The sequence below is a fragment of the Glycine soja genome, chromosome 18 (genome assembly GCF_004193775.1).
Source record: "Glycine soja cultivar W05 chromosome 18, ASM419377v2, whole genome shotgun sequence".
Taxonomy (NCBI): domain Eukaryota; kingdom Viridiplantae; phylum Streptophyta; class Magnoliopsida; order Fabales; family Fabaceae; genus Glycine; species Glycine soja.
The window spans coordinates 55,232,624-55,255,339 of NC_041019.1; the positions used below are offsets into that span (position 1 = coordinate 55,232,624).

A 22,716-nucleotide genomic window follows, 5' to 3' on the forward strand; every position below is an offset into this window, starting at 1 on the left:
TATATAGTCCCTTAAATAATTTTTGGGATATATCACTTTTTTCTCCGTTTATGTCTAGGATTTAGTGGCTCATCTCTTTTGGTCAATTCTCGTGTGGTTGTCATCTAGTTCTTCATGGTGTTTGGCTCCACATTTTGAGCTATCTCAATCGTGGAAGGCTTGTTCAAGATACTACATATGTTACATATATCTTAAACTTTCACCACACTATAATGTTATTGGTAAGGAACATTTTTATTGATCACTTTGTCTGAATAAAGCCAATGCATACCATTTTGATCACGGCTCTGATTTTGGCTGATTCTGTCGATTAGTGCCTGTCAAGAAATTTAAAAAATTTCAGCTCTTGCATTTTTCCTTCGATAGGTGTACTATAATCATCAACTTTTGTTATCTTCTTTTGATCCAAAAATGTGCACGATTGTTTGTATTTTTGTTCCGACGTGATCAATATTCATGAACCATCCCATTCAGTTTTTTTCAACCAATGAATCCCCGGTGACATCAATCTTTCTGATTATGTGGTGCGCAGCTTGATTTCGCTTTTCACTGTTAGGGATTCTTTTTTTTATCAAGTCATGACATGCCCCTATCAAACCTCTCCTTTTTACCCTATATAATCTCAAGAAGTTACGTTTCTACATTTCTTTTCTTTTATTCTGATCTTATTTAATTATTTTTGTTTTAAATTCACATATTTAACAAAAATATATTAGAAAGTCTCTTACTAAAATTTCTATTTTGAAACAAATGATTCAAGTATTAGTTTTAGAAAAATATTAGCAACACATTTTAATATATTTTTTAACACACCCTCTCCTATCAATTAAAAATCATAATTTTTTAAGGCCCATATCTTATTTAATAAAATTTTGTTATAGTTTTTAATAAATTTTAATCAATAATAAAAAATATATTAAAAAGAATGCAATGCTAATCCTTCTTTTAATTTTATCTTCTATTTCTCGAGTTCACTGTGTAACAAAGAAAAATTTAAAAATAACGCTCCCTATATACCATGTAGTTGTAGTTTTGATACAATATTGGTCAAGTTGTAACGATTGTCTGATGTAGTCTCCATTTTGCATGACGTCATGAAAAACATTGAAAAAGATGGTGTACATTTATCTTTATTCATTGCTTTCTTGTTATCTTCAAACCGTTAAATCATGCAATTGGGGCCATATCTTAAAACATAAAATGAGATAATAGCCATGGAAGAAATCTGGAAAGTGGCAATCTTCTTTATTTCGTTTTCTTTTAACCACCGTAATTATGTGATAATTTTGTCCCTGCATGTGTGGATATTGACATGTTGATAGAATAAGTTTTGATTATTTTACATCCATTTTTCAAACCATATCCTTATACATTATTTTATTTCCTTTTATTCAACTTTTCTGTTGCTATTATAATATAAATGTAAAATAAAATACAGAAAGTAGAGAGAGAAACAGAGAACACAGAGAGAATATAAAAATTTAGAAAGAATGATAATTAGGTATATTTTTTTAAAAAAAACTTATTTATAAATATAAAAGATAATTAGAAAGTTAAAGAGATAAATAAAAATAAAATAAATCATAAAAAATAAAAAATATAGATATTTACAAATAAATTATTGATAGCAATTACTCATTACATTTGTTATTTCTTTTTCTTTTTGTGAGTTTGTTTTACACATAATTTTTTTTGTCTACGAATATCTTATTCGCAAGGAAGGAATAGTATTTGCAAAAATATATTATAAAAAATATGTTTGATTAACTATTAAAAATGACTATGAATATTTATTATATGCTAAAAAATAATTAAAACATGATTTTTTTGACATTTTTTCGTAGGTATATATAATAATTACTGAAATATTGTTATTGTTAAAGTTTATCAAAAAAATTATAAATGTGTGCAAAATAGGTACCAATGTAACTCGTATAAAAAAGTACAAATGTAACAATCCACATGAAAGTCCCAAAAAATAGTGTCCATAGAATGTCAATATATCTGATCATAGTTCCATTATTATTTTATGTATGATTATATTTATAAAAAAAATGTACATAAAATAGGAATGTTTGTTGTGCGATTTGATTTGATTTTTAAACAAAATTTATTCAAACTAAACATAAAATAAAAATGTAGTTGGATTTAAATATAACATTAAATTCAAACTAAACCAAATCAATATTTTACAGTTTGGTTTAGTTTTATTCGATTTGATGGTTTTTTTTTTAATCTATTAACATAGTTTAAATCTATCAACTAAACTTATATAATTATTGTATATGCTATATTACTTTAAATATGGATTTTATTTTTATTAAATATTTTTAGCATATTTTAGTTAAAAAGTATTATTTTTACTTCTATTTAGCATTAATATAAAATTTATTATCAACTTCTTTTGTAATATAATAATAATTTGTGTATCACTTGATATTTAACATTATTTTTTTAATAATATTAGTATATTCTTTTTTAACATATGAAAATAAAATATACGTTATACAACAAAGGAAAAGTAATAAATAATCTAATACTTATTATTAATTATCACAATAAATATCAATATAATTATAATAATGTGGTTTGTTCATTTTTTATAACAAGGTCCAAAAATCGAACCAAATTGAAAAAATATATGTGATTTTTAGATATTTTTTTGGTAATTTTCAGTTTAAGTGATTTTCAATTTTTTTTAATAAGTTTAATAATTTACAGATGATTTGGTTCAGTTTTGAACACCTCTAACATAATAGGTGCATTAAGAGAGTGATAAGATAGTGAATAATAAAAAAGATATATGTGTATTTTTACTCACTAAGAGTGATTAAAACTCACGAGAATACATATATTCTAATCCTTCTTTAGTATTAAATATTATTTAGAAATGAGATTATGACTTACTCAAGAATAGAATATGTTTAGAATTAATTATTTTATTAATAATAAATTTTCTCCTCTTTATTTCACGGACTAGACAATTTATCCTTGAAATATTCTCAGGCATCTTTTTATTCCTAAGAAAATAACATTCTATGCTTATTTTAATTTTGTATTGATTTGATTTTCATAAAAAAATAATATAAGAATTTAAATTTTTATGTGATGGAAATTAAATTTATTGTGTAAAAACATTATTATACTCTAGTTAATAATGCCCACTACCCCATTCTCTCTATCTCTACCTTCCTCATTACCAATTCTATTATTTTGTTATTGTACAAAAATGATGCACAAGGTACAAAACATATTCAATTGTGTTTTAATTTTAACGGGGATTAATGTTGAAGCCCGTGGAGGTTCTGAGACTCAGTTACCAACTTCAAAAAATAAAAACAAAAACGAATGAAATTAATGCATCTTGTGCAGACCTACAAGTCTATTGCTTGTAGAGCCTCAGTTCTCTTCAGAGGTCAGAATCAGACATCAATGCTCATTTGTTTTCTAGTTCTTTACAACTTTATTATTCTATTCTTATCACTGAGAGAAGGGAAAATAAATATATAAAAAATCCACATGATGATTGAGTACACGTGTGGCAGGTCTATCCACGTGCACCTGTTTGTATTCTTTGAATCGATGCGTTTGTCGCTTATTTCTTTCCTCCAAAGCCAGTGAAAATGTGAAATCTATTTCTTTTCCATTTTTCCTTTGGGTCTCCTTGCAGTAACTTTAATTTATCACCACACATTATAAGACGACAAATGTTTTATAACTTTTATAAATATTTATTTTATAATTTATAAGATAATAAAAAATAAAATTTTAATATCTTAAAAGTATAATTTTTTTTATATTTAATAGGTTAGAGAAATAATAAAATACCATAAAAAGTTAGAATTATTCAAAATAATTATCATAAAAATTCATAAATTCATATGTAACAACATATTATAATAATAATAATAAATAATAGGCAAACACATGTTTTAGTTAAGATTTCTCTGTTTATTTTTAAAGTAGTTATCATAAAAATCAATAATTTTATATATAACAATATATTATGCCTTTAAAATTTAAGTTATAATAAAATTAATATCAAAATAAATTATTAGAAATTACCTTAAAGTGTTGGAATATGTTTATTTAATTAATTGAGTAGAAATTATTCATAATTGAATTAGAACCAAAAGTTATTCTCTCTTTTAATATAAACTATCATGTTGTTTTTTTTAACTAAGCTTTGATCTTGTTTTTCAACCTTCGATATTTCCTTTACTAAAAAATTAAGATATTTCAATTGTAGTAGTAGAAATTAGAAGAGTCGTGATAAAATATAGTAGTTTGTTATTCAAGTACTAAATTTGTGACTTTTTTTAAGCTACCAAACATGTGCACAATTTTAGTCATTGATCAATTCTTCAAGGTTTATTATCTTTATATTCTTAAAATTTTACAAAAATGAGTATTGTACGGCCAATATATAGTGGATAAAAATCACCTATCCCACTAACTCACTACTACTAGCTAATCTCTTCCAATTATAAATACATGGATACATTATAGGTAAAAAAAAATTATTTTTCAATGATATGTGAGCATTGATTATTCATTTATTAACTTAAATATCAAAGTGTCTTTTTGTAGGTATTTATCCTTGTTAAAAAAAAAATCGACATACTGAATAGGAGAGGTACTGGAGAACACTAAAAAATTTAATAAAGAACAAATATATATAAGGAAATGTTAAGGTTAATATTGCAAATTAATCTTGTTATGAAAATTAATGGGATAATGTTTTTCTAAAAGATTGCAAACATTATCGATAATGTTAAAAGTTTTATAAGTATTCGTAGGAGCCAAAACAAAACTTAGAGTTAACTTTATTGCTTGACAATTAAATTAATATGCTATTCAACTCTTTTAATTATGCATGAAACATTAAGAAACCCTTAACAGGAAGATATTAGGTGCCACCGAAACAGAAGTTATTTTATCCCTTTTCAAGAAGATATCAACAAAAATGAAACACCTAATTATCCTCAAAATATTTAAGTACTTAATTCTCTATTTTATCTTTCAAATTCTAAAAAGATATTATTATTTTAATTAGTCAATCTCAACAAATTTGATTATCCAATCCAGACCAACACAATTAACGTTGAGATGGATTGTTTAACAAAAAATAATGAACACAATCTAAACCAGTAACCAAATTATGTTTCACTAAGTTTAATCTCACATTAAACCAAAGTCAATTTAATACACGTCGTTTACATATGTGATTGCATGCCACATTACTTAATGGTGATAATTGATGAGAGAAATAAAAAATTATGATAAATTGATAGAGGCTAAAAAGTGAGTTTTGTGAAAAAATGAAGAACTAAGACTAGTTAAAAAATATCAAAGATATTAAAAATAAATTTCACAAAAAAATAAAGAATTAAAAACATAATTTATTAAAAATATTTACGTGTAATTGTGATATCATCTAGTTGATGATATAACAATTTACATGACTGAAAAAAAACTCAAATAATTATTACATCATCACATAAATGTTGGTACTTGACTTCATGAATTAAAAATGTTAGGAAGACTAGTAAATATTTGATTTAAAAACTAAAAGTAAAGTTAAAAGAAAATAAAGACAAAAATCAGAATTAACTTTATGTTAGTTAGAAATCGAAACTCCCTAGTAGTTAACTTATTTCAAAACTAGTTCCTACTCTTTTTTTTTTTTGGAAAAAAAATTGGAAGATTTGATTATTTTATTTGTTATCTGGTGTTTAGTACAGTGGCAGAATGGTTGAAGTGTTTCACGTGTGGTGGTCCATACCTGATTTTTGTGCAGGGCATGCAGTTTATTATGCAGCGACTTCCCCTTTCAATTTATCCCACTGAGTACTGACCCTCTTACTTCCATGCACATTCAGCTGCACCTGCGCACACGCTGCAAATTTGCAGCCTCCACGAGACACACTCACTGAACTTAGGTACATAAATACTTATAACTCACAATCAATCTAATATTCCTGCATACAATTACTACTAAGTAATGAATATACCGACACTATCAAAATGTGATTCTTTTGTTTGATAGTTTGCTTTTTAATTTCCCTTTCCCAGTTGAGCAAATATTCTTGAGTGGAATTGGATCTTTTCTCTGCGGGATATGATTAATGATCTTGTTAAGGAAAGAAAGACATAAGAGAATGATTATCATGATTGATGATAAGGTTTACTAGTAATATCTTTATTTTTTTTCTTGTGTCTTTGTCTTTTAAGAGAATCTTATCTTATTAATTAATCAAAAAAAGAAAACAGATCCCAATTCAGTTTTAGTTTAGCAAGTTCTATCTGAATTTAATAAAATTGTCACTTTTATTGTGCTTGTTTGCAGATGAGTAAATGCCTGCCTTTTGTTCGGCTTGATATGAATTTTGGATTTCCCATGAAAGAAAGAAAGCCTCGGATGTACGTTTGATTGAATGAGTAGATTTGGAGAAGAATGAAAACATAAGAAACAAAATGAGTTAAATTCATGCGCCAGAATAGTACTTTTTCAAAAAAATTTAGTGAAGTCTCTAATTTTTTTTCTTAATCAGGCTTCTTAGCTGATTATGTTTATGAAAAATTAACTATCATACACCTATTTTAAAAGTGCAGACAGTGAACTTTTTGAGGTGTGTTGTATGTATAATTTAGTCAATTGTAAAATGTTTATGCGGAATTTTAACATTTTGCAGAACTAAATAGTTATGAGATATTTATGAAAGAATATTTGAGTTTAATTACCATGTAAATGTTAAAAAATTGAATAAAATACTAAACATTTTATATTTTTCATCTTTTTTTTTTACCTACTTATTTTTTTCTCTCTTACCAAACATAAACAAATATGTCATTTTTGTTAACGGACATGCATGACATGTCACTTTTTTTACATAATTCACAATTATGTCATGTTTTATTGATGTAATACTCGATGTATCATCATTTTTTCCCTAAAATTATATGATAACAACGAAAAATGAAAGGGTTATAATTAGTAGAAAAGAAACACAACAAAAACTTACATAAAGTAAAAATAAAAAATGTCATGTAAAAAAATATTTAAGGTTTTAAAATATTATAGGTGTTATTGAATTTTGCACTAATTTTTTAGTATTTTATTTTAACAACTTAATCATGATAGTTAGAAAATTTATCTCAAGTAAAAAAATATTTTAATAAATAAAATATGATAATAATTTTTTAATTAAAAATTAATTAAGTACATTTTTTAAATTTTACACATACATATATAATATCAAAATCTTCGATGTTAACCTTTTAATTTATAACTATCCACTTTTATCTTTTAAATTGCACATCTTATTATGAGGACGTGACAATTTATTCACTAATCATCCAATTCATCTATAGAGTGCAAAAATTAAGTAACTAGTAAGTATATAGTTAGTATATAAATCAATTAGTCTGGTAAGATTATTCTAATTTGTCTAATAGTGTCAAGTTTAGATTCTAATAATACAATTTCATTAAATTATTGAAAGAAAGATTTTGATATCCATAATATTTCTACCTGAGTAACATAAATTCAATCAATCCATTCAATTATAAAAAAAAATTAATGGATTGGTTTGATTGCACCACCATTAATTTATTGGATGGATAATAAATCATATATCGAACATATTGTTGGAAATAATTCAACTTTCACGTTGGTTAAAAGTGGTCTTACATTAAAATATAAAAATGAGGGACAACCCTCACCCTTTAAGCTAGTTTTTGGGGTTAAGTCAGACCTTTTACATTATTTATTCTAAGATGATATCAAAGCAGGTCCTTGACTAAATTACGCATGTGAATGTAAAACTTTATGTGAAGTTCAGTAAACATAGCATTAAAAGAGATATATTTTAGTACAACATGGAAAGATAGAAACATTCAGGATTGATTTAATAATTCATAATTTCATAGTCTTTTTCGTGATAGATGATATGAAGATGTTTGTAGCTAGATACCTTATCTCAATCAGAGGCATCTCTCAAATGAAGATATTGGAACTTATAGTCATCGAAAATCATGTGAAATTTAATCTTCATGATTGATCCAATTAATGATCAAAATTATTTCATCTCTCACTCGGATAAACGTAACCGTCATATAATACTACTTTGGCTATAACCAACACAACTTAAGAAAAGATTCTTAGCTTTATGGTGGGTGGCTCCACATTCACAAAATCAAACACCTCATCCCATGTGTAGAAGGTCCCCCATTGGGTTTGTTTGATACTTGAGGAGTGCTTTTGTCTTTGCTGTTGTTTCTTTCATTCCCACTGATGCAAATTGTATTAAAATCTTTCATTCCCTTGCTTTCAGCCCACATTAGGTAACCTTATGTTAGAAAGGAGTACCAAAACCCATGTGATCCGGTGTCTGCTTGGTCACATTGAGGATGAAGCTCAAAGAAATTTGTGGGGCTGCACTTGTGCCACAAACAACAAGGGAAAATGATGCCTGGTTGCATGTTACCCCCTCGTGGGAATATCGTACCTTGGTACCAAAACAAAGCTATTGACAAGTACCAGACAGTTAACTTGTGAGCCTCGTTACCAAGTTTTCATTTAGTGTACCTTCCTCCATCCAGTGACCCCCTCCATTACAATTTTTTTCTTAAAAATAATAATAATGCATACTCTGTTGTTGCAATTTCTTGTTTTCAATATGGTCAATTACATTTTAAACCTTGAGGTTGACATCTCCATAATATATCCATTCATGGATTCCATTGAAACTAAATAAGTTATCATCCTATGTCTATGGAAGAAGTTATAACTTAATACCTGTTTTTTTATTCAGTGTACTATTCTGGTTTAGATCCATATATGGTTTTTAAAGATGTTCAAGAATTAAGTACTTTTTTAAGCTTTTGGACTTTGTAAATCGTTTAAAAAGAATTGTCATGATAATTATATGCATATGTTGTAAATTTAGAATTCATCTTTCAATCATTAAGATTTCATGTTTAAATTTTATTACTTACATAAAAAAATAACTTGACAGTTTGCATGTGGCCCGAGGAATTAGCTACCAAATTTTTGTAATCAACAAATCATAATATAAAAACCCCTCTTGAACACACTTTTCAAAATTAAATTATGTTACGTACAAAAACCGTCCCCAACTCTATCTTGTTATTTATTTTTTCTGAGGTAAATTACAATGCCCCACTATTATTATTGCACAGAGAAACCAAATCATATTGGAAGAGAAAGCAAGCATTGGGTTAATCATCGGATCCTGTATTCTATGCATTAATATTTTCATAAAAGTTCAAGATAGATAACTTTTCTGTAATTTTTTTAAGTCTTATAATATTGCAACATGTGTAAGACACTTCCTAATCTACCTAATCACATGCTTCATAACAAAATACTACTACATGGGGTGGGAGTAACGGATTAAACTGCTGAGAAGGTTAATAATACCAGAGATTGTATAAATGATTGGTTCAAACTTCAAATTGAAGTCATGAACCATTGAAATGTGTGTAGATTATTCACAAGCTGAGGTTGACTTGCCACCTCTTTTTGCTCACAATCTTATGGGCTCCCTCTGAATCTGTGTCGGTGGATACATTTACTATGCTCGCAACATGAATGGAATGGAATGACTATTCCAAAGTAGTGGTATCACATGCCTAAGTTAAAGGCCTTTCAGAGGATGGCCCCAATAAAATAAATGTGGCTAATAGTAATCTCAAATGCAAAATTGCAAATCCTACTTTCCTATTAAATGTAATTGTACTACAAATCAGTGTCCTTTGTTTTCCAAATTGAGATTTCAAAATCTTAAAAAGGTCTGTACCATAACAACTCATTTTCCCTTCAAATAAAATGATCAAGCAAATGGATCTCTCGGGTCACGCTTGATTGATGCAAAATAGAAAATGATTCCCTTAGTGAAAGCGATATTTCACATGCGTTTGACAATCATGGTTTGATAGTACTTTTTGTTTATTTATTTATTGAAGTTTGTGCAACAGTGTAAGCCTGTAATTCCTTTGCTACCGATGGCATTTTCCTTTTCCTAGAATTAAAAAATTAAAAGAAAGAAAGAAAGAAAAAAGGTGGCAAGCTAAAAAGGATTAAACTAAACTAATAGGAGACCAACCAAAAATATTAGATTTGCATGGTGAAATACAACTAAGTTGTTATGGATTTAAGTCACAAAAAGCATGACCATTGATGTTTGTCTATATTTAAAAACTGATAAGTCCTCTCTGTCGGGTCATAGGGTAGCCAGATTAGCACCCAATGCCAGCAAATGGTGTTGGAGTGAAATGGATATATGTAATTTTTTGGGATTATCTTTTTGTTCTTTGATTACTTTCGCTTTAAATCATTCTTAACTTGCAGCCCATTATTCATACAGCAAAACATGGGAGGAGCATAACTGTGTATCTTGCGATATGATTGAATAGCATCCAAAGAATCATATGCATAAACAATGAGGATTCGGGATATTTTTCAATTGTCATCTTGACATGTACTTTCATGGGGTTCTTTTTCTTAGTAGGTTCTCATGCACGTGGCCCTTTATTTGATATCAACATAGCCACCAATTCCATAACTTTCCTTTTTAATTTTTAATGCAGAGACTATAATTTATTTATAATTCGTTTCTGTTGAATGTTATCCAATTTGGGATTTGAATTTTGATTAAATATATAAAATAGAGTACATTTTTCCCCGGTCTAAAGAGTACATACTACATAGGATGGAAACAAATGTGTAACTTTTTTTTTCTTTCCCTACATACCCAAAAGAATGAGGAAGAAAGGTCTGACGGCAGCTGAGCCCAAGTCCAAGTTTTGCACTAGGTTTTTTGGGCTTACACATAGTTAGTAGTTTCTTCCTGCATCCACATAATTGCTTCTTGTACCTATTCCAGAATGCAAATTTAAAGGTGCAACGTGCAAGAAGCAACTGCCTAAGCAGTTGCAGTTATAATATAGAGCAAATTACAACATCTTTTGAGCTTAAGTGTAATTACACAAGTATCTATTGCCTTTTTAACCATTACTTTGGCCTTCCTTGTAAGAAGTATTAGTGTAAGGTTTGAGGAGATATTAGTGTAATATTTTTAAACATATAAGAGGATGTTGTTATAATATTTTCAAACATAAAGGAAGACTAGTGTAAGAAAATAAAAACAGAATGTAATGTATGTAATTATAGGAAACACCTCAGTTATTTGCTCTATAATGTAAGGTGAGACACTGTCTCTTGTCTTTCTTTTTGCACCTCCTTTTTGTCATTACATACCCATCTTTTTTAGTAAATTTAAAAATACTTAAAGTATTCTTCTTCCCCCTTTTCCCTTTTCCTTCACCAACACCCCCTTCCCCATTCCCTCTCACCGGTGCACTTCCCTTGCCTCTCCCTCTCCCTTTTCTTTCTTTCAACATTTCTTCTCCCTCCCTCCCTCAAAATCTTTTCCTTCACCCGTATTGTATTTTCTAATGAGATTCACTTTTTTCTTTCAGTTTGTAAATGTATTGAAAACTGGTTTTTGGAATTATAACATTATAGAAAGTAATTTTCATTATGAGGGTTGTTTTAAAAGAATACAAAAAATGCAGAGTGGGTACAAAGAAAAAATGAGTATAAATAGAATCTCCAGTCTTGTCATTCGGATAATTGTGGTCATTTGTGGATAAAGCCTGGGCAGTTTCTTCGTGCACCTTTTTAACCTTCCGAAAAGGCTGATATGAAATTTAATTTTACATTCCAGTTTAGGTGCAGGAAGCAAACTTCCTAAAGGCTAGGGCAAGAAGTTCAACGAACTTATATCATAGAAGGACAAAGACTTAGGAGCCCAAGCACATCAGCGTTTTCATGCAGAGAAGGTAGTAAAATTGACCCAAAAAAACAAGTGGACCGAAAACAAAATTAAAACAACAGTACTATAAGAAAGGGTAATAAAACAGTACCCATGTTTTAACATTTTATGAACGAATATAATATAAGGATTTACAATAATTCACGTGTTCAATTACTGAATTAGACCCCTTATCATGTTTCAACATTTGATATAAAATATAGATTCTAAATAAAATTTAATAATCTTATTTTTCACTCAACATAATCTTACAACATATCATCATGTTACAACATTCTAACCACACCATATCAATAAAGATTGTTTATCTTAATCAACAATTTCTTTTTCATATTTTTTCTCTCAATTTGAAAGTCTTATTTTTAATTTATTCTTATTTAATATAATAGAATATTTATTATTAATAATAAAATTATATATTAATCTCTTTAATTAATTTTTATTTACATTTTATTTAAACTTACACATAAAAATTTGCCACAGTTGCCAGTAATTAATAAAAGTAAGAACATAAATTATTTTATTTTAAATTTTGATGCTGACAATATTACAAAACATGGAGAGACACCAAATCACACGTGATATGACAAAATTCATATGCAAGCTGCATGAAAAATTCAGAAACTTTGATTTTTCTTCTATACGCTGAATTGTTTTGGTATTCAACGTGATCACTCTCTTTCACTTATCCTCGCTGAAGAAGTGGTTGATGGTTGGCATAATCTCTGGGGGTCGAGTACGAAGGAACTTCCTCAGGCCATGCTCAGCATATTTCTCTCCCTCTTCTCTGTTATCCAACACTGGCATGCTTCGGCGAGTTTTGTTAATCCTATAGCAAATTTCCAAACAAAATGAACAAAATAGTGCAATCAAAGTATAAAGATTTTTTTTTTTACATTATTATCCAATAATAGATGGTTATGTATAATAAAATTGTTGACTTACATATAACACAAGGGTCAAAATCTAGTTTAATAATGTAAAGTTGTTTATATTAGTTGTATAGTCTAATATTTCATGAGGAATCAATTAACTTTAATTACCTAACATCAGGGTTCCCGAGCATATTTCTTGTTAGTTGGAACACACACATGCTGGAAACAAAGGTCATTGCAGCCAATAGAGGGTAAACCTACAAATATATATAGGTCAGGTGCCAAAGTCTTGTAAAACATATACTATAACTATACAACTTTCAGCCAATAAATAACTTATAATAAAAGTGAAAGCAACGCATAAACAATAAATGTAGGAAATTAAATAGTAATGTATATGGTACCTCCGGTTTCATCCAACGCCCCATTAATTTGGAAAATGTTTCTTTTCTCTCTGAACCTCGGATTTCAAAAAGGTGTTTTATTACTGTCACAACGAACGATGGTTGTTAATTTGATCTTGATTTTCTTTGCATGGCCTGAATTTCTGTGTGCGATTTGTATATATAGTAGTTGGTAATGTAGAGTTTGGAGGGCTAATTCGAAGACTTGGCATGCAAGTTCGCCCTATACAGTGGGCTGTATTCAAAGATAAAATATTTGACTTTTAAAGAAAACCAGGGGCTAGCCTCATGTTTTTTCGAAGATAAACTATTGGTGGAATATCTTTGTAATTTCTCTGTAAATATTTTTTAGGTTACGGTATTTCAAGATGTGTCTCCTTGATATACTTTCCTATATTAATTTATTTTGTTTCCTAGCTTAATGCTGTTATTTGTGAAAATATTTTCTAGACTACGGTATCTTAAGATGAGTTATCTCTTTGATATAGTTTCCTATATTAATTTTTTTTCTTCCTAGATTAGCATTGTTATTTATGAAAATATTCTTGGTTTACAAGGATATCTTTATATATATACATGACTTTGTACAAATTCAATAATAGAGAGAATCATTCTACCAAACTCTACTGGCCAATAGGGTAATGCAGTTATTCACGACAACTTCAACCAAAGATAAAGAAGATTACGACATAGAAAATTAATTACTATCACACTTTCTTGTTTGAAGGGACGAAGAATTGACTTCCTTCGTTAGACTCTTATTTTGATTTGACGTCTTTCTAGATTTTGTAAAATATTTAATTTATTAATTAAAAAATACTTTAATTAATGTAATTTAACTATTTTGCTATTCCGAACTTTATTGAGCATGCATGCTGTCAGCATTCAATAGATTTATTTAATTTCACGTATAAATACCCAATGTTTTTTTTTTTAATTGGATTGCTTTTATCTAAACAAATTTATAATTATAATGTTTTAAGGGAAATTTATTTGAATATAAAACAAATTGTTTTAAATTTTAATCTTTTAAAAATTATAAAGAGGATCGAATCAAAATATATATTGATTTTTTATTTGTAGAAATTGAAAATAGTATTAAGAGTTTAGTCAATCAATTTAGCTAAACCCCATTGAATAAAATATTTATTGATTATATATGGCTGTCTGATGTTGTTTATTTGTGATAATATTTAGATATAAAAGAAAAGTAGAAAAGAAGAACGTTATTTAGTTTGTTTAACAGGTTAACTGACTATTTTATGACTTTAAAAATGGATTCATTTTTTTAAAAATTATTTTTTCATTTCAATACTAATAATAATAATAATAATATTTCATTTTATTGCTTATTTTGAATAAACTAGCAATTAAAAATGAATAGTATAATTAGTTAATTTTAAATATTAATTTGAATCAATTGATATTTTTTTATGGTATCAAGCTATCAATTGATATTAATACCATTCATTAATTCAAAATATTTTTTTTATCACATATACCATAAATTCTTAATCATATATATGCGATCCCACTTGTTTTAACAGTACTGTACAATGCTTAAAAAAGTCCCCGGTCACAATTAGTTGTCATGATTTTTTTATGACTTAATTAAATTTGTCGTTTTTAAATTAGTACCTATTAGCGAAGTGTCTCCTAAGAAAAAATTATAGACAGGAGCACGGGGTATTCTATCATTACTGATTTGTAGGCATCTAATTTCCTTCATTTTTTTTCAAATTAATACTAATACAAGATTATCACAACAAGTTCTGGTAAAACCAAAATGCTAGAAACAAACAGGGATCAAAATGAATTCAGGGGAATAACGGTTTTGGACAATAAGGTATAATCACCGTACTAGGTTATCAGAGGTTTTGCATGACAAAGTTCAACTTTCTATGATTGATATATAGATCATTAGCAATGGAAGACTCATTGCTGCTAAACACCCAGTTATCATAAATTCAAGCAATGCGAGACACAGTGTGGCCTATTTCGTTAACCCAACAAAAGAATCACTTATAGAACGCAAAGCCTCTGATAAGTCTAAAATCTTCTCCAGTGTTCAGATCCATGACTTTTGGATAGGTGTGGGGTAATTTTTTTATTAAAGGCTCGCAATTTGAAGAAGAATTGCACGTAATAAACTCCCAATAAAATATGGAAAAGAAATGAAATTCGTGCAGATATATTTTCTTATGACTACACAAATTTATATTGCGCTTGAAAGAATGAAGTTTATGCAATGTCCAAGCATATGAACTATAATGTAGTGAGCATATTACACTGGAATGGCTTGTGGCCAAATTGTATTTGCAATTTATCGTACTCTTAAGATTGAGCAACTCTTCTGGAAATTAAGACAAAATTCTCTGTCTTCTGTTCAGGCTAATGATCTCATTTGTAATGATAATGTGAAATCAACTACGGAATTGGATTTTGTGAAATTTTAATTCTCCAATGGTTAAAAAGTCAAAAGTTTGTCACTACAAATTCTTATTTGTATTCCATTTTGCTTCACTGTGGACTCATGAGAATTGAAGAAAACTCAGAAAATTAAGATGCAAAACTGATATAAAATAATAATGAGCAAATACAGATGCTCATCAAAAGGACCAATTAAAAGGAGGTTACCAAATCTTAGAAATAAAAAATAGAGAAATCTCACAAACCCTCCTTCTCAGTATTTTCCGACATTCCTCCTGTTCTCAATTAATAAGAGATTAGGGAAAAAGAAAATGACAGTTGCACTTACTTCAAAATAAAACCAAATGAATCCCGGGGAATAACGGTTTTGGACATTAAGGTATAATCAGCGTTGGTGTTTACTATATCTGCTTGTTCTTGTAAGGACAGAGCATGCTCAAGTTCCACCTCTACTTCACCCATTGTTGGTCGCTCATCTGGCTCCAACTTCACACATCTGAGGGTGATATCTACAAAAACTTGCCAACACTCTGGTGCGATACTTCCTTCGATAATTTCATCAATTTTCTCCTCAAGAGGTTTTTCCAGAAATTCCGTTTCTCCTTGGTTTCCTCTGATATATTTCCTTCCACACACAACATCTAGTAGAAGCCCACCAAATGAGAAAACATCAGATTTGTCTGTGACTGTACCATGGGTGGCATACTCCCTAGCCATGTAGCCCTCAGAACCTATAAGTGGAAAGGCTGAAGGTGTTAGCTTAGTTTAACTGACAAGAAAAATCATTGCAGTAAGCTCATAAAATACAATATTACCTATAATTTGATCTACTTGAATTGGTTTTGGCTTTGACATAAATCTTGCTCCCTGTACACTAAGGACAAACTCTGCGAGTTTTGGCTGCATGTTGTGATCCAAAAGAATATTTCTTGAATTGATATAACGGTGAATGATGGTGCGTTTGGCTCCAGCGTGAAGGTAGTGTAGTCCACGCGCTGCTCCTATGCATATCTCTAGTCTTTTCTTCCATGACAGTATCCCACTTTGTAGAAGTTGAAGAAGAGATCCATTGGACATGTACTCGTACACAATAATCATCTCATTTTGGTCGTTGCAGAATCCTATAAGAGAGACCAAATTAGGGTGACGAAGCTGACAGAGTAACTCTATTTCATTCCTGAACCATTTTTCTACCACTCCCACTCTAACAAATCGCTTTACAGCGACTGTATACTCAGAAGCATCTTCATTGTGTTGGAGACAACCTTTATATACTCTACTAAATCTTCCATGTCCAGTTACTGTGTCTTGATCGAAATTGTTGGTTGATTTCCTTAGATCTGCGAGAGAAAATCGATGGCACAACTCTTCTATGACCGTTGGATACTGTCTCTGAGCGCCGAAGCCAAAACATTTGAGAAACATGGTTCCAATTTGTGATTAATTACTAGTTGCTTACCAAAAACGTTGACCATGTATACTCCTCTTCAATCATCATGGCTAAGCTAACTTGAATGCCAGTCATTTGCTGTGTATCCTTCCTGGAAGCTCCCTCTTGAGCCTCTTTCTATCTCTCTCCAATAATTCATTTTGTCTCCCTCATCTATCTCTAATAATACAAAAGTTGCCTTGTCTCCAAAATAATGATGCTTCTGTTTTCATTTTTTTTAAAGGCTCCTCCTTTATCACACAGGTAAGTTTCTAGTCTACTACTTTACTATGACTTTTTATTTTGTAAGACACATAATTTTTTACCCTTTTATAATAATTTAAAAATTCACCTAACTGAGTTTTCTTATAATTTTATATTACACTGCATGAATTTAGCATCGAGTTCACAAGTTAGTGTTGGTTAGTTTGATGCTATTGCTAACTTGTCCCAATCAATGAAATTGAAATGATACTTTTTCTATTATAATTATATATTTCGTTGGCTTGGCTGAAATTCCTTTTTAATGTTCTGTTTAGATTAGAAATAAAATAAATAAAAATAAATAGGAATAATAAAAAAATTAATAAATGATTAAATTTTTATTTTGACCTTTATTTTTTTAACGATGTGATTCTTGACAAATGACTGAAATTAAATTGGAATAAGGAATGATTGTTTTTTTTTAGCCTCCAAATCTTTCTTTTGTGATCAAAAGTAAAATAAAAAATTTATTACGATAAAAATTAAAAAAGAAAATTCTGAGATAAAAAAAAATCAATCAAAGAGAGTAAAAACATATTAAATTCTAATAAAAGAGAATGAAAGAATGTATTGTTTGAAAGGATACAAACTAGCTATCATATTTGGTGTATTTGGAAGAGACGGAATGAAAGCATATTCAACAATTAGGAGTTTGTGGTGGAATCGGTGGTGCAAGAGGTGATGTTTGTGGCTTGGTTTTGGTTGAAAAACAAAGATAAATCATTTGATTATCCGTTTCTTATGTGGTCACTGAATATTAATGCATGCATAAAAGGAAACTTGGCTGGTGTCTGATGATTCACGTGCTTGGAGAACTGCAGGGGGGTGGGTGGAGGTTCGGTTGGTGCATAATTAATTGGAGATTGGTGGTTGTGTGAATCTGGCCCCTGTATTTTCATTGTCTGTGTAGAATAAATCTAATTGTTTTACTTTACCATAACTTCACACATAATTATCCAACATGTGAGAATAAAATCTCAATTAGTTAACTTCTTAATACTAATTTCACTGCTACTTACATAATCTTGTAACCATTGCTGGTCCTGCTTGAGAGCATTTGAGCCCAATTTTAATTATCTATTTGTTCAATGGGTGTCCAGCCCTGGTGCTTGCATCTCGTCATCATTCTGTAAGGTACAGGGAGCATCCACATCACTAGTCTCGTTGAGGGATTTTTTTATTGGCTTGTTGTTTGAATTCATGTGTTTTATCTCTTTATTCGGTGTAGTATGCGGGCTTGATATGCAGGAGCAAGGACGTGCATGTTGTTGTCTCGGGTGGTTTAGGTTGATCTATGGTTATTCATTATCTTAGACATCACCAAGTAGATATATAAAGAAAAATTATACATCAACATCCAATATATCAATTAACACCTAGTGAGAGAGTGAAAAGTGAATAAAAAATAAGTATTCTGATTTAAAATGAAAAAAAGATAGACAAAAAAGTATTTATTAGATGTTTTAAAAAACATGAATATTCATGTATTGTATATAAAATAACCAACGATACGAATCTAATTCATTTAGTGGATCTACTTGTATATATAATAATCAATGATACGAATCTAATTCATTTAGTGGATCTACTTGTACAATGATGTTTGGTACTGCTGGTGCCATTGGTTGTATCAATATATTTTATCTTTTGTTTTGTTGATAAAAAAAACTCTAATTCTACTTCACCTAGAATTCATAAACTACTTGAATATAGTACATTGCACGAATTATATTTTTTAGAAAACCTAAAAACCTCCTTAAACAACGTTTTTTGTTGAAGTGGAACGACAACTTCTTCATCACGACTGCACAATATATGAAGCGCATATATCAAATTAAATTAAAAATATACTAGCATTGAAATTAAACAGAACACAGGTCGTTTACAGAATAGTTGCGCGTGACACATTAAAAGGCACAAGTGTATTGCTTGCACTATTTCTTTCAAATTATAAGCACAAATAGAAATCCATATAAATGGGTCCCAACTCGTGCATCTTACCATTCCCATGTTAAATTCAGCCTAACAGGATCTAAGATTTATCTTTACTTCCCCCGCGAAATCTATTATGGTTAAAACTCCCATTTTTTTATATAATATATTCTATTACCAAAATGTCAAAAAATTGAGGTCATTCTAACACAGAAGAAAAAGAGTGTTCTTTATCGTGCATTATTGATTGGGTAGATCCACATCAGGTGTTCAAGGAAAATTACGTTGTCTGACTATAGCAATTATAGTCTAATGCATCTGGCTGTCTAGGAACAAGCTGATTTTTGAAGATTATCAATTTTCTGTAATAAAGGTTATTAGCAAAATTAAGTTTCTTATGTATAGACAAACGCACCTGTTACATTTGTTTTAGCATCTTGATATAAGTCTTCTTGTATTAGGGAGACTTTTGATTTTCTCTAGCGGGATATGCCCCGTTTATTGTTGTATCATTTTGGGTTTAATATAATTTACATTTTTTTCAAAAAAAAAAAAAAGAGTGTTCTTTAACCACTGTTGAATTTTTTTAGTAAGTTACACTTTCAGTCAAATTTGTACCATTGGAATCTCACTTTGTTGCGTAGTAGAAGTCCAGTCATCTCCTTCACTAAGTACTTTCGTACAAAGTGATCACTGAGAAGGATTTATAAGCACAACACTTGTGTTGTGCCAAGAAAGAGAAGGAAACAGAAGATGGATGGGCTGGTGAGGTTTTATGGTAAGTGACTAAACAACCACCCTGTGCTCACATCACATGCCTTCTTTATGTGTATTATAAAATGTACCTTTGTTTCTCCTCATCCTAGGAATCTTATTTCTAAAAGTCAGGCACTATTCTAATTGCAATTTCTCAAGTAGTGCAATGACATAAAATTTTGCTTACTTTAGCTTCTATCTTTTACTTAGGAGTGTACTAAAGCTTCCTCTTCCTATTATTCTGTTTTGATTGAAGTTGTTATTCGTTTCTCTAAGATCGAGAGGAGGTGTTCAGAAGAGGAAGAACAAAATTTATAGACTGAAGCAAGGGAGTTCTACCATTACTTCAAATTTATACTAGCGCAAGATTCTTACAATCACAGCTTCTAGAAACAGGGATCACAAAAAAAGCTATTTCAAGCATCTCAATTAAACGCAATCACCACAAAAGCTTACTGTGACTATTTTGACGCGAAACACTAACCTTAATTTCAGATGACCTAATCATCTAGTGTTCTCAGGTCCCAGGAAGCCGGAATAAGGAGAAAGGGGGGGGAATAATGGTGGTGGAAAATAAGGAATATCTTGCTCTATCTGCTTGCTTTTGCAAGGACAGAGCATACTCAAGTTCCACCTCTACTTCACCCATTGTTGGTCGCTCATCTGGTTCCAACTTCACACATCTGAGGGTGATATCTACAAAGACTTGCCAACACTCTGGTCCGATACTTCCTTTGATAATTTCATCAATTTTCTCCTCAAGAGGTTTTTCCAGAAATTCCGTTTCAATTGGCTCCATTAAGTATTTCCTTCCACACACAACTTCAAGTAGAACCATACCAAATGAGTAAACATCAGTTTTATCTGTGACGGTATCGTCTGTCCAAACCTCCATAGCTACGTAGCCATAAGTACCTATCAGTGGAAAATATTAGGTTAGTTTAATTGACAAAAGTCAATGCATTGACTAAGATCATAAATTCAAATATTACCCGCAGCAGGCACTTGAATTAGTTTTGGCTTTGACATAAAATGTGCTCCCTGTATGCTAAGGTCGAAACCTGCGAGTTTTGGCTCCATGTTATCATCCAAAAGAATGTTGCTGGGTTTGATATGACGATGAATGATGGTGCGCTTGGCTCCAGCGTGAAGGTAGTGTAGTCCGCGCGCGGCTCCTATGCATATCTTCTTTTCCTTTTTATAACAGCTAAATATAAGTTATTTTAATAATAAAAATATATTAAAAATATTTATTTAGTATTTTTTTTGGATTAAATGATAAGAATTGATATTTTTTTATTTATGATTTCTAGATATGAAAAAAGATGGATTAAAAGCAAAATAAATTCAAAAGTTATCAAAAATATAAATAAGGAAGATCTTTTGGTATAAAGCTCAAGTCCACTCTAAGAAGAGAATCAAGTCAACCAGATACTGACAAAACTCCTCTAGTAGGGGTTTCATTTATTCCATTCCTTTCTTTCACCCCTCTTATTTCATCAGTTCTTATATCTCATTCATGGTAAAACCCTCAATGACCATGAGTGACTAAACTCCTAATTGGGATTAGGACGTCTAAGGGCCAAAGCGATGTATGATGTACCAGGTGTTTTCTTTCCTATTATCTTTTTTGTTTTTATCTCGCATGCTCATCTTTACATTCTGTTAGGGGTTAGGTGCTCGAGAGAATAACATTTGAATAAGATTTAAAGTGGATATGCATGCATCGATTTTAAGGGTTAGATGTTTGAGCGAGAGTAATATTTAACAAAACAAGAATAAAGGATATCTTAGTAAAATCATTGCTAGACATATAAAGATTGTGTTATGCTCATGCGTCAAAGCAAACATGTATAATTAAATCTTCATGCATTTTATTTATTGAATCTTTTCAAAAATATTTGGGACATAGGTAAGTAAAATAAGTTTGTCATCGTGAGACATTATGGGCGTGACCACTCACCAGGCGTGGGTAGGATAAATTCACTTTAATTGATAGAGAAAACATAAAAATCATAAAGGTAGGAAGATAAGGCAGACTCAGTTCCAACATTATCAAATTCTGATTTTATTTTATTTTTATCTTTTATTTTTTTTATCTTATCTTATTTTTTTCTTATTTTTATGTTAATTTTTTATTTTTGTTTTTGTTGTTACTTTTATTTTCTTATTTTCTTTATTTTTTATCTTTATCATATCTTAATTTAAATATTTTATCTTTTCTTTTAAATTTTTATCTTATCTATTATATTTTCTTATCTTTATTTTAAATTATTTATCTATTGCTTTTAAATTGAATTTGCATTAATCTAAATCAAACAAAATCTGTGTTGATTTAACACTGAAACTTCCAAATATACCTTAGTACTTATGACAAATTTAGTAGACTTACGGACGAGTTAACATTTTTCTTCTATCACAGTATCCCGCTTCGCAGAAGTTCATCAAGAGATCCATTGACATGTACTCGTACACACTATCTTTCCGTGTCTCCTCTCCTCCGCTGGATTGCCTCCGTATCAAATCAAATGATCAAATAGGATAACTATTTTTGCGTGGGTTATTTCTCAGCAGCTTCCTTCAGATTTCAATTAATATATATATATATATATATATATATATATATATATATATATATATATATATATATATTTGGTTTTAATCCCTCATTTATTAGGTAAAAGGATCCTGACCAACTTTCAATATCAAAAATTGTTTTTATCAAAGGATCATTCGGATATAATATCTAAACGATTCCATCTTAA

General features: G+C 29.6%; 3 protein-coding genes across 3 annotated transcripts; all 3 read right to left on the minus strand.

The window, feature by feature from the left end:
* Positions 1-12,358: 12,358 nt before the first annotated feature.
* LOC114394718 lies at positions 12,359-13,283 on the minus strand. Its single transcript, XM_028356386.1, has 3 exons — positions 13,141-13,283; positions 12,905-12,993; positions 12,359-12,690 (listed from the first exon to the last, which is right to left on the minus strand). The coding sequence occupies exons 1-3, from the start codon at positions 13,162-13,164 to the stop codon at positions 12,543-12,545; spliced, it is 261 nt and encodes an 86-aa protein (XP_028212187.1). The 5' UTR covers positions 13,165-13,283; the 3' UTR covers positions 12,359-12,542.
* A 2,339-nt stretch (positions 13,284-15,622) lies between these two features.
* Positions 15,623-17,285, minus strand: LOC114396497 (receptor-like protein kinase FERONIA). Its single transcript, XM_028358507.1, has 2 exons — positions 16,386-17,285; positions 15,623-16,301 (listed from the first exon to the last, which is right to left on the minus strand). The coding sequence occupies exons 1-2, from the start codon at positions 16,993-16,995 to the stop codon at positions 15,895-15,897; spliced, it is 1,017 nt and encodes a 338-aa protein (XP_028214308.1). The 5' UTR covers positions 16,996-17,285; the 3' UTR covers positions 15,623-15,894.
* Positions 17,286-20,262: 2,977 nt separating this feature from the next.
* LOC114397432 (receptor-like protein kinase ANXUR2) lies at positions 20,263-21,151 on the minus strand (the record flags this gene model as incomplete). The annotated part of the gene is made up of 2 exons (XM_028359468.1): positions 20,263-20,866; positions 20,944-21,151. Coding segments are annotated over 2 exons (606 nt in total), but the record flags the coding sequence as incomplete, so codon positions are not given.
* Between the last annotated feature and the right edge of the window lie 1,565 nt (positions 21,152-22,716).